General features: G+C 35.1%; 1 protein-coding gene across 5 annotated transcripts in view; it reads right to left on the bottom strand.

Annotated features, from left to right (window-relative positions):
• The window catches only part of AMMECR1 (AMMECR nuclear protein 1), a 110,088-nt gene that overhangs the window by 51,916 nt on the left and 45,270 nt on the right, over positions 1–12,902 (bottom strand). For 3 of the 5 annotated variants that reach the window (XR_010838647.1, XM_067023441.1, XM_067023442.1), the window contains exon 2: positions 7,292–7,402. The exons of the other annotated variants lie outside the window; for them this stretch is intronic. Coding sequence is in view for 2 of the 3 variants with exons in the window: in XM_067023441.1 (XP_066879542.1) it covers positions 7,292–7,402 (111 nt within the window). In the remaining variant the exon portion in view is untranslated. The remainder of the gene's footprint in view (positions 1–7,291; positions 7,403–12,902) is intronic. 5 annotated transcript variants of the gene reach the window in all.

Here is a 12,902-nt window from a genome sequence, read left to right as displayed (position 1 = left end):
ATTTTAATGGGACAAGAGGAAAGTGGAATCTAAACTGTTACCTTTTAATTTTCTTCATTTGCCAAGCATCAGGCTATAATCCAACTGGTACCAGATATTCTTTGGTGAAGAGTGTGTGTGTGGGTACTCTGTTTCTGAGGTTTTATTTTTTTCCATAGCAAGTTCATTCCGCCTCCCTTCAAAATACGTGTTAGTAAAATCTCTCAAAACGCCCAATACCTTGTATGTGGTCACTCTGATAATAATAATTTACACACATCCCTGTAATCTGGACTTTTTTTTTTTTTTTATCCACGTAGGATATAAACAAACCAAAAAGTGGTATAAAGTGTTCTGCTTTTACTCAAAGTGAAGTAGGGATGGACCAAATAAAATAATTTCATAAATTGCTTTAAATACATTTCTCCTTTTATTACAGATGTAGAATATCTGTTCATCCATTATCACCGCCTCTGACTTTTTGGCAAAAGTCACTTTCTACCTAGGACTGTAATTATTTAATATAGCTTATCTCTCCTACTACATTATAAACTCCTAAGGAAAAATTTAGACTAGATTTACAGGATGAACTGTTTAAACATAATTAAAGGGAAAAAGAGCAAAGGGGTAAGGTTTAGAGTTAGATGTAAGAACAGGGTCAATTTCCTGTAGTTTACCCTCTCCTTAGGAAACAGAGAAACCAAGAGCTCTGACAGGGCAAAAACCCATTTTCAGCTTCGCTTATACCTTCACCTTTTTCAGATGGCTTTTTCTGATTTTCTACCCAAAGGCATTGTGCCAGTGGCTCTTAATCAAAGCAGCATAGGGATTCCAAGTAGAGACTCTGAAGATCTGAAAGATGTGATAAGGAATTAGAATCCTACACTTAATTTCTGTGGCAGTAGGTGCTACATGAATTCAGATAATTCTCTGTAACTCAGGAGTCATCACCAATACTGGGAATGATTCTTGCTCTTTGGTTTCTTCTGGCCAGTTTCTGGCCACATCTCTGCACATTAGCACAACCACGGGATAATGAAGGAGTACATTAAGCTAGCGGCTAAAATCAAGATTCCAGAACTCCACAGATTATATTTAGCTGTGCTATTCTATGGATAATTTTGAGTAAAAGGCATTTAACAATCTAGGTTCCAAACTACACCTCAAATTAAATGCTTATGAAATCTGACAAACACTTAATTTCTCATTTGGTAATTTATACACTGAAACTAACAAATTAGGTATACCTTTTAGGACTCAAGCCATGCCACCTTTTGTAAAAGGTAACAAAATATAGATTGTAAATTAAGATAATTAATTTTGCATAGTGTTTTTGATTGATCTAATTTCTCTCTCCAAAAAGCATACTTTAGCCAGGAGCCTTGCCACAGACACTTGCCAAAAATAGTCTGGCCTTAACATCTCCAGAATGAGCTTCGCTGACAATAGTGTACAGTCAGAAGTGACTCATGTACAGCTTTTCTTTTCACAAGAAAAATCAATCTGGCTGATATTACCGTGAGGAGTGGGGGGAGCTTGCTTAAACTAATTATTCACAGTGAGCCAAGTCTAGTTACCTAAAATAATCAAGAAAAAGAATGATCACAAAATAGTCCGCCCTGAGGGGGAAAATATAATTATGCTGCTTTCAATCATTTTAAACTCATACTGTTTTAGAAAAATGCCAGATTACAACACCAAAATATAAAAGCAAACTTGGTTTACAATGAATCTAGTTACCCAAAAGTACCCAATCTAGCCAGGACCTTTGAAAGTAATAAAGTAGGTCTGTTAGCTATTTGCAGTATCCCAAAAAGCCTAATAGTAAGTGAACATTTATTTGTAACATGTAAACAAACAATCATCCTCTCTCTCTCATCCCCTCCTACACACACACACACACACACACACACACACACACAAACACAAACACATCACCTTTTATGTGGTCACGATGTTCCCTAGAAAGAACAAACCTCCCTTGCTATTTTCTCAGAATTAAGCAGTGCAACAAAGTGGCATAGTTCTGAATCAAGCTCCAGACGCTGCCTGCACCTGCATAATTATTTCACTGCCAAGACATCTAAGAACAACCACGTAAAGGAGAAGAAAGGAAAGGCAGTCTTTTAAGCGTGATGATAGGCTGTATTCCTGTTTGATGAAATAGGAACACATCTATTAATCACTTACATATTCTAGAAAAATTACTATCAACTTGAATTTACATAAAGAAATAGACCTAATACAATGGAATATTACTCAGCCATAAAAAGAAATGAAATTGAGATATTTGTAGTGAGGTGGATTGACCTAGAGTCTGTCATACAGAGTGAAGTAAGTCAGAAAGAGAAAAACAAATACCGTATGCTAACACATATATATGGAATCTAAGAAAAAAAAGGTCATGAAGAACCTAGGGGTAAGACGGGAATAAAGACACAGGCCTACTAGAGAATGGACTTGAGGACTCGGGGAGGGGGGAGGGTAAGCTGGCATGAAGTGAGAGAGTGGCATGGACATATATACACTATCAAACGTAAAATAGATAGCTAGTGGGAAGCAGCTGCATAGCACAGGGAGATCAGCTCGGTGCTTTGTCACCACCTAGAGGGATGGGATAGGGAGGGTGGGAGGGAGGGAGACGCAAGAGGGAAGAGATATGGGAACATATATATATGTATAACTGATTCACTTTGTTATAAAGCAGAAACTAACACACCATTGTAAAGCAATTATACTCCAATAAAGATGTTTTAAAAAAAAAGAAATAGACCTACACTTCACTGGAAAATTATTAACAAAGATTTTAAGGAATTTTCTTTGACTGAGATGTTTGTGTTCATCTATATTAATTGTAATTCTCCTCTTTATAAAACTATATAATCTAAGTACTAAAAAAGAGGAAACAAATTTGTCTTTGCTTCCTAACATGTAAAAGCCACTAATGCAACTAGCTTGATAAGTACTAGAAATTATTCTTTTTCAAGTGGGACAAAGAATATTTCTACCTTGAAGTTTTGACCACTAATAACTACACTAATCTGTGAACTTTAATTTCACCATGGATAAACTTCTATCAATAATTCTGAGCTCTCCATCCTGCTTCTTATTTGCTATAATCTTTCCTGCTTTTACTCAGGTTAAGGAAATAATAGTCTATTTAATAGTTCAATGTTGTAATTTTCACAAAGTTTTCCTGCTACCTACACAGAAACTATGTATTTTTACAATTGGGAGAAATCCTCAGCCTACTTATAATGTCTTATTCCAGTCTACAATAAATCCAAATTTCAATTAGGAGAACATAAAACTTGACTATGACAAGTATTTTAATTTTAAAACAGTATATTTATACATAAAAACTTAATCCAGGATAGGCATTTCATTTAAAAAGTACCTGGTCATTTTTTACATTTAGGTTTTAGAGATTAAGGGACCACAAAGAAACTAGATCATTATCCTCTAGAAAATGGTTAGCTTTTTAAAAGAAGAAAGGGTACTCATATGGATTTTTGCGTGCCCATGTTCATAGTAGCATTATGTGCAATAGTCAAAAAGTAGAAGCCACCCAAGTTTCCATGCATGGATGAATGGACAAACAAAATGTGGTAGATACATACAATGGAATATTATTCAGCCTTGAAAAGGAAGGAAATTCTAATACATGCTACAACGTGGATGCACCTTGAAGACATTATGCCGCCAAATGAAATGAGCCAGTCACAAAAGGACAAGTACTGTATGATTCCACTTATGTGAAGTACCTAGAAGAGTCAAACTCATAGAGACAAAGTAGAATGATGGCTGTCAGGGGCTGGGGGAAGGGGAAATGGGGAGTTAGTGTTTAGTGGGTACAGAGTTTCGGTTGGGGAAGATGCAAAAGTTCTGGAGATTTATGGTGGATGGTTGCACATCAATGTGAATGTACTTAAGGCCACAGAATTATACACTTAAAATTGGTTAAAGTGGTAAATGTTATGTTATGCATATTTTACAATAAAAAATAAAGAGTATAGCTGAGTAACATTATGAAAACTGAATAATAATCTATCTAGTCACAGATGAAGACAGTGAGTAACCAGATATCCTAATTTTTTTAAAAAAGACACCTATACCTGATGAGTCTTTAATTTCACTGTTTATTTTTTGTTTTGCTCTCTCCTTCCCTTTTATCCCAAATACCCTAAGTTCATTTGATTCCATTTATAAGTTTTATGATTTATAGGTTTTAAGACCAGACTCCAAGCATCAGCAACTATTATGTTCAGAAGAATTGTATTCCTGTTGAAGTCTAATCCATTATTTACATGTAGCCAAAGAACACAATTTCCTACCATACAGTAGTACATTTTTGTAGTAAGCATTATCCTTTTCTACAGTATTAATCCAAGTCAATTTTCTTCTGACTAGTCTATGCAACCCTGACTTATATACTTTTTATGATCCCATCTGGATTTTCTGGAATTTAAAATAATGTTCTAAAATTTCAGTCTTAACTGCTAACTAGAATTTTTGAAGAATTATTGACCCATGATTAAACAATTTATAGGAACCTGCTTTCAAGTTCATTATTTTCACCATGAAGCTATAAAACATATATTCTCAGAAAATTTTATTTTATCTTATCTTAAATGTAGTAGTTAAGAGCCTGGACTTTGCAGTCAGATGGCCTGGGTTTGAATACTGTTTCTACCACTTACTAGCTGTGTGAGTGGGTGTATTAGTTAAATTCTCTAAATCTCAGTTTCCTCATTTTTAAAATGTAGATGTTAATACCTAAGAGTTGTTGTGAGGACCATGCATATAAAGCTCCTCTGCAGTGTCTGACATGTAGTAACTTCTTAGTAAATGGTAGCTATTAATACCACTAATAACAACAGCATGTAGAAATGATAAGTGACCTATGGGACTGAAAAACATTATATTGCAACTTTTTAAAATGATGCCACAGTTTCGACTCTAAAATGAATCCAGAAAAAAGAGCAACTGTATATTTTAAGACTTGTTTGCTTTGTTCGTCTCTTCCAAATAACTTCATTCTTATTATCATATTAAGCAAAAGAAATGAAGCCAAACAAAAATGAGAAGACCGGGTACATATATGTGTATATACACACACAAACACACATATCTCTCTAAGGTGCTGTATACGATTTCCGGAAAGTGTATAGAAACATGGGGGAAAAAGCTGAAAAGTAAACAGGAAGAGCCATAGACTACACCTGTATATGTACAAATACAAATACAAATGTAGACAAATTTCGAAGTCCAACTATTTGAATGATTCATTCAGAATCATATTATTGACAGAAAAAAATATACTATAATTCTTCTGGTAATTACCCTAGGAGACAGATTCACAAGTCCAGAAAAATTGGATATTTTCATCCCTTTTTATCAATGTAGGCAAAAGAATTTCATATTTTCTTTAAGTAAAAACAAATTGCTACTATAGTTACTACTACTAAGGATTTCTAAAGTATATAATATTTGATACTGGGATTTCTGCCACAATTTCACTTGAAAGTACAAAGGTTTTCTACACTATCAATTCAGGCTACCCAGCTATAAAGAAAAATGGAAATTTTATACTTCTGTTTCTGAAAATGTGTTCCTTGGAGCACTAATGGCATAAGACACGAGGGTGGGAGGATAAAAGGGTTCTGTAGTCAAAAACGTCTGGGAACGGCTGCATTCTGTATCCCTCAGAGATTCACCACACTATTAACATAAAAGGTTCTGAGAAACCCTGCAGTGAGCAGAGCTGTTTAAATTTGTTTAACTCGTGTTCCCAAAATTTATTTGGCCATAGAATTCTTTTTTCAATCAATACCAAGGAACTGGTATTCCTCATAACAACTTATTTTAGGAAATATATAATAAATTGCATTTGATTAGCTATTTAAAATGTAATTTCATATGCACCTGTCCTGGCAGAATTTGCTAAAGTCCCAAAATGAGTCCACAGTATTTCGTGTCAGGGGAAAAAAAAATCTAACATGCCTAGACTTATAACTGTACTATCTTTAGTAAGTTGTAGTTATTTCCAGAATGTGTGTTTCAACCCCCTTTCTGCCTAATTATTATTTAATCAAGTCCAAACACCCCATTTCTAATACCTGTGAAAATCTAAGAATGAACATGACCCTCCAAGCCTTTCCTTTTCCTTCTGGGCTTCAGTGTAAGCTAAGAAAATCCTGTAGCTGTGAGCTACATCTTCAAATATAAGAATACTAAACTCAGTTGCCAGCATTTTATTAACTGGTGCTATGAGCAGCATTTATGCAATTCTATAGTAAAATAATGAATCTTCCACAACATTAATCCTGAAGCGAAGTAGTGACTGATTATTACTTCATTCCCCTGACATTTCCCTAATACTCCTATTAAGTATATAGAACAAAGTACTATAATTACTACTTTATCTGTTGGAGATTGAGCAACTTGCCACAAGTACCAATAGTCAGCAGGGACCAATTTCTTGTTGGACAGACACTGTGCATATTATAACTATAGAAACTGTATCAGATAATCACCCTGAAACATGAACAAAAACAGGAAATTCCTTTGCTAATAGCTTATTATTTAAGGAATTTTCCTCTTTTGAAATAATTTTGGAACACAATTTGTTAGAAATCTAAACTTGAACCAAAAAAATCTGATGGCATGCTAGATAGCTTTTTGTGAGTTCAGAAATTAAGAACAAAGTCTTAACAACTGTAATGAGGCATTCATTACTTTGTCCTTGTGTTGGATGAAACAAAATAAGTAAGCTGCAATTAATTCTGGGTAAAGTGTGAATGTGAATGATTATGCTGCCAGGCTGTTGCATCACTTTCTTCTTAGGTTCTCCCTTCAATTCCAAAAGTACATAAAAGTGTAACAAAATGTGTGAGATGGAATAGACATCAACAATTTTTTTAAAGCCTAACAAAGAAGACACAATGACTATTATTATGGAAATAATACATTTAAGTAACCCATAGATATTTGGTCATTGATTTTCAAGTTATACAAGATAAGATGGCCACTGAAAGCAAAAAAAAAAAAAAAAAAAAAACCCAAAACACTTTAAGACATCTATGGCAGAATACATGTAATCACAGTATTTAGGTTATGATAATATATATCAATAACATTTTATCAGAGACAAGGCAAATGGTTGAAGTGAAGAAAAAAGTCTGACATGAAAGGAGTCAAGAATGTTGACAGTTCAGGAAAGGAAAAGGAGTTAAAGGATCAGGTTCAAGTTTCGTAAGTTTTTTCTTTTTTTTTAAATGTAGAAGCAGAGGTAACAAAAATTGGTCTTCACCTGGTAAGTGTGTACTCCCTGAGTCCTGAATGCAAATTCATGGCAGAAAAAGTACCTATGCATCCACGCAATCTTTTGTCTCGACCAATCTTCCATGTTACAAACAGTGGGCTGTAATGGAAGATAAAAATAGGGTAAATCAATCAATTCAATTAAAAGAAGTATTTGTTGAATATTTACTATATCAAGGTTAGGTGCCTGAGCTATAAAGACCAGAAGACAGGCCCTCGGGGGCTTAGCATCTAGCCCAGTAGGACTGCATTTAGCAACAATTATAGCTATGCTGTTTTGAATGTATTCTATATGTTAGAAAGCCCAATAAATGGTTTTAACAGATTATCTATGTTAATCCTCATCAACAACTCTAGGAGGCTGATACTATTACTAACATTCCTATCTTACAGATGAGGAAGTCCCAGTTAATACATCATGAAGTAGGAACTCAAACCTTGCCAATCTTGACTACAAAGCCATTACTACGTCATTCCTCATTTAAACCTCAAGTCACTGATTGATTCCTAAGTCTAGTCTAGAAAATCAGGGGAAAAATAAACAGATTTAATAAACACTCACTGAATGTATAGGGGGGTGGTGTGCAAAGCACTGTGAAAGGTGCTACTGGAGATACACAGTTGCCTAAAACATAGTCTTTGCTCTCTGGGAGCAAGTACAGGAGGAGGGCATGTTCACAGCTAACTAACACAAGGCAAAAGGAAGTAAGTGCTATAAGCCATGTCCAAAATGCCATAAATTAAGCTACTGGGATAGGAGAAAATTTCAGTGAGTTTGATCATCTTCAGCTTGGCCTAGAAGAACGAGTAGGGTTTGGAGAGGTGAAGGACAACAGCAAATATTAACAAAGTAATACTCTGAAACCAGAAAGTTTATTTTAATTTTCAGATAAAATTATTGCCAATAAATACAATCATCAAACATCAAAATAACAATTATAATAAAATGGCAACAAGAAAATTTGTTTTGACTGTTGTTTTAAGAAGGCCAATATAATTTTAAATGAAGTTTAATACAGTAGATGTTTGGATTCTGCAGCAAAGCACTGATAGTCTCAATTAATGGTTAAGTTTAAAAGCAATTCATTTCTAAACAGAAGCAACTTTGTCAGATTTTATGAAATAAATTAATTTATACATTTTAGGACATTTTGTAAAAAGATTAATACCCTACAGTTGGGGATGGTTCTTGTTAATATGACTATTCACAGTATTATTGGTAAAATATAATACATTTCTGCTTTCTAAAAATTAAAATTTTAGGGGGATATACCGTATGTCATATATCTCTTATAATATGCTGTTAAGTTGGAGAACACATTCTTTATTTAAAGTACTCTCTAATCAGTCATCAGCAGTTGGGGAAAAAGTTCAAGTACTTCAATCACCCACCTCGAACATTTAAATTATGCTGTGTTCTGACAAGTAACCACAATGGCAGACAGGTTCCCAAAGAAATAATGCAAACCAGGGAACAGTACTAAGAATTACCTCCTTCCAAGAGCCAAATGCCCAGAGGCATTGAAAAAGATGACTAAGTACAAAGCCAAGTTTTGTCAATGTTAGTATTCACATGCTGGATGACCTACACTAAAGGCCCTAAAATAAAAAGCAAAAGGTAAATTCCAGGGTTTTTTGTTTTTGTTTTGCTTTCTAGATCGTACATACTATCTTATAACTTGAGACAGGATTCTAATGCTCCAGCTGAAATTTTTCTCTAATTGCTCTTGACTAGTAGTTGATCAGGAAGATAAGTATTAGATGGGATCACTTTCTCACCAATTCTTCTATTACTCATACAAATACTAGTATCCTAAAATTCACACACGTTATCTTTAAAGATGAATTTCACCTCTTCATTTTTCACCTTCTAATTTGGTAGTCAACGTCAGCAACCAGTAAATGGACATTAAGAGGTCAATCCTCTCCCATAGCAATGCCTATACAAAAGAGCTGTGTGTAAGACAGGTCCCTTGGCAGATTCAGAACAAAGTGAATCATACTGTAACATACATATATATATAAAACATGTCTTTAAAATACCATTGATGGTTTCTCAATAACACAGAACTAAGTTGTATATTCTCTTCCTCAGTGACTTGAGTGGAAACCTAAAAGTATGAGTGAATTCATTTCCTACCAAAAACATGGAAGTCATTTACAAGTACTTTACCTTCAATCCTCTTGTTTATCCCACTAAAATAGATATGTATGCCATTCTTACTATAATCCTGTCTATTCAAGCAAACATTCAAAATTTGTAGAGTAAATAAAAAAGAACACCATTAAACACTACACTATGAAATGTGCTGGAGGGCATTCAAACACATAGTGGGAGAAATTATACACAGTTTCTTATTAGGCTATGCTATGACTGATGAAGGGATGATTCACTCAGAGGGTAGGGTGCTAGAGCATAAGTTGCATTTTGCCAGGCACTCCATAATAAGATGTAAAAGTACACAACACTTTCAGGGACCAGGAAGTAGTCTGCCAGTCTTGATAACCTGTTATTGTCTCTTCCAGATTTAACATTCTATGAATTTTAGGCACTGTTGAGTATATGTTCTCAAGAGCCCTCAGAAGAGGTAGAGCAGATACAGAATCATCTGTACTCTCCCTGTTCCTTACCTGCCCCAGGAAACATCCTCTTTGGGGGTTGGTACTGCAGGGAAGTATCTGTGTCAAAGATGGGAGGGATTGCTACTTGACAACCCCACTGTGTTTAGGACAGATGCCTGAAGATGGAAGAAATCAGACTTTTAGTAGACAGAATAAAACTATTCCTTCAAAATCTGGGACTCTAATTTTTCATTTGTAAACGCCCATCCAATGTCTTTTATAAAGAACATGTATATGGAAATTTTTAAAAACCCAAAATATCTAAAAGCAATATTTAATGGGGAAAATAACTTGGGAAGTTAAGCATTTTAAAGTAGACTGAAACAGAATAAACACCATGGAGCATGAGAGATTGTATCTTGTGTGTGATAACTACTTTACACAGGGCAATGATTATGGGAACATTCAATACATATCATCTAAACATAGCAACAAAAGTTTTTCTTTTCCCAACACACAGAGGGAAGAAATAGGCAATTTCATTCTTAAATGTGTTATTAAAACATGTATGAGTTCCTAAAAGGACATAAGACATCAGCATAATCAGAGACAGATCAAAGTAGAAAAAGGGATTTGAGCCTGTTGAGAGGTGCTGCTTACCCAATGACAAGGAAATAAGGAAAACAGTTCATAGTAAGACAAAAAGTGAATGTTTTTGGAAAATACTTTTACCGTATGGTTTGAGGCCACCTATATATATTGAAGAAATACTACAAACCAGAAAGGGGCTCAAAATGAAATGAAATATTAATGGAAATGTTTATCTGAAGGTAATCAGACATAGCTTTTTAAGGAATTTTCCCATTTCTGAACAGTTTGTGCCACTATGTTCTGAGAAATGTTTGGAGGAAAGTAAACTCTCTCCATTTTTCCAAGTCTGCAGACAGGAACAGGAAATAACCACCTAATCTAGGTAAATCTTCCCTGCCAACTGGCAGCCAGTACTATCAGGTCAATAGTAGCTCTCAGGGGAAATGTAGTTGCGCGGAATCAGCAAAAGTCCAGAAAAGCAATGTAAATCTGAGCAGGATACTCCCCAGTCTAAGCTGTATGTCACTTCCTATGCCCCTCTTCTGAGACTATTCTATTGATGCAGACCAGGAAAGATTAGGAATATGTTTGTGGGAGAGGGGTACAACTATGAAAAATGTGTATTTACTTAATTTTTTAACCATAAATCCTATCTCCCCTGCCATACCGAGGCAAATACAGGTTAAAAATATGCTTAGATATTAGCAAGCCCCTACTCCGGCAATTTGCTCTTCTTTAGAATGAGATTTGTAGGCAGTAACATTAACAACACGATGTCAATCCCCACCAATATACTAATTACTGTAACAGGGGTATTCAACAAGGTTATTTATATTGTAGGTAGATACAGGAAAAGAGAGAAGTCCTCTAGCTTCATTCTTTTCTTCTGTCATCAAATAATGGTTGCTTTTCAACTGAACTCAGGTTCCTCACCAACTTAGTTCAAAAAATCCAACTGTATTACTCATAACATCCAACTCAATACCATAATTCCACAGTATCTAGAAGCTCAGAGAAACACAGAAATGGCAGAGTCTTCCCTCCACAACCAGGTTAAAACCTTTCATGTCCCATTTCAACTCGAACAAGCTATACATCTCATTTCCAGACTATATAAACAACTGATTCAGTTTGTAAAAATATACTCAATTATGGTTAAATCCTATATTAGTCTGCTCGAGCTGCCATAACAAAATACCACAGACAAGGTGGTTTAAACAACATAAATTAATTTTCTCACAGTTCTGGAGGATAGGAAGTCAGAGATAAAGGTTCCAGTAGGGTTCTGTTTCTGAGAGCTCTCTTCCTGGATTGTAGATGGCTGCTTAGTCTTCACATGGCCTTTCCTCTGAGCTTCAGAAGGAGAGCAAACATCCACATGAGCTTTCTAGTATCTCTTAAAAGGACACTAATCCTATTGTATCACGGCCCCATCCTTATGACCTCATTTAACCTTAATTATCTCATTATTGGCCATCTCCAAATACAGTCACATTAGGGGTTAGGGTTTCAACATATGAATTTTGTGGGGACACAATTCAGTCCATAGCAAATCACTAACAAAAACTTTAGCACATAGTTCAAAGTTTATGTAATAAGGTATCTAGGGTTATTCGCTGAAAGAGCTTGTAAGAGATTAAAAGAAGAGACTCTATTTCCTCTTCATTTTACAGGTGAAAACCAAAAAGCTATCTAGGCATAGTGTAGGGTCAACTGGTTAGTGTTAGAACCTGGCTAGTTCTCCAAAATTTCTCACTACTGATTTAATTTTTTAATTAAAATTGTGAGTAGCAAACCTAGATGTCTTCTAAAATAACAGTGAATAGGAATACCCCATGAATACTACACAGTACCACCTAGGTGAGCCTAAGCACAAATCTCCTTTTCCTCCTCCTCCTCCTCTCAGGAGGGGAAAGATAAATTAGCTGAGAAGATAACAGGACAAACTGGAAACACTGGATCGGCCTAGAAACACTAGACCCAGTTTGCAAGCTTCTATACCATTCCCATTAGAAGCCCATACCAAAATCTGACATTTTATCTTTGATGGCCTCCCAACACCCTTTCTCACTCCCTTGCAACCTTCATTTTTTCCTATTGCTTAGCCAGCCTTCATCAAACTCAGGTGTTCTAATATCTACAAATTTCCACCAAATCAAAATTCCCATTTACCATTGGTTAAAAACTATTTAGCTAGGTACCGATCTGATTGTTTAAGTAATTTGTATTATTTAATGAGGCTTTTGAATGAATGAATGAATAATTAATGAATGAATGATGCTTAACTCTTTCAGATAATTTGAAATTCAAATTGATAGGAAGCCCTGAAAGGAGAGGAATAGAAGGAGGTATACGGTTGCGGGGTGGGAAGAGAAGGTAAGGTTCCAAAACATTTTACCACTTTCTCATCTACACCAATCCTTTACTGCAGGTAAGGAAAATACACT

Source organism: Kogia breviceps, chromosome X (genome assembly GCF_026419965.1).
Source record: "Kogia breviceps isolate mKogBre1 chromosome X, mKogBre1 haplotype 1, whole genome shotgun sequence".
Classification (NCBI taxonomy): domain Eukaryota; kingdom Metazoa; phylum Chordata; class Mammalia; order Artiodactyla; family Physeteridae; genus Kogia; species Kogia breviceps.
This window is presented reverse-complemented; position numbering and strand designations above follow the sequence as displayed.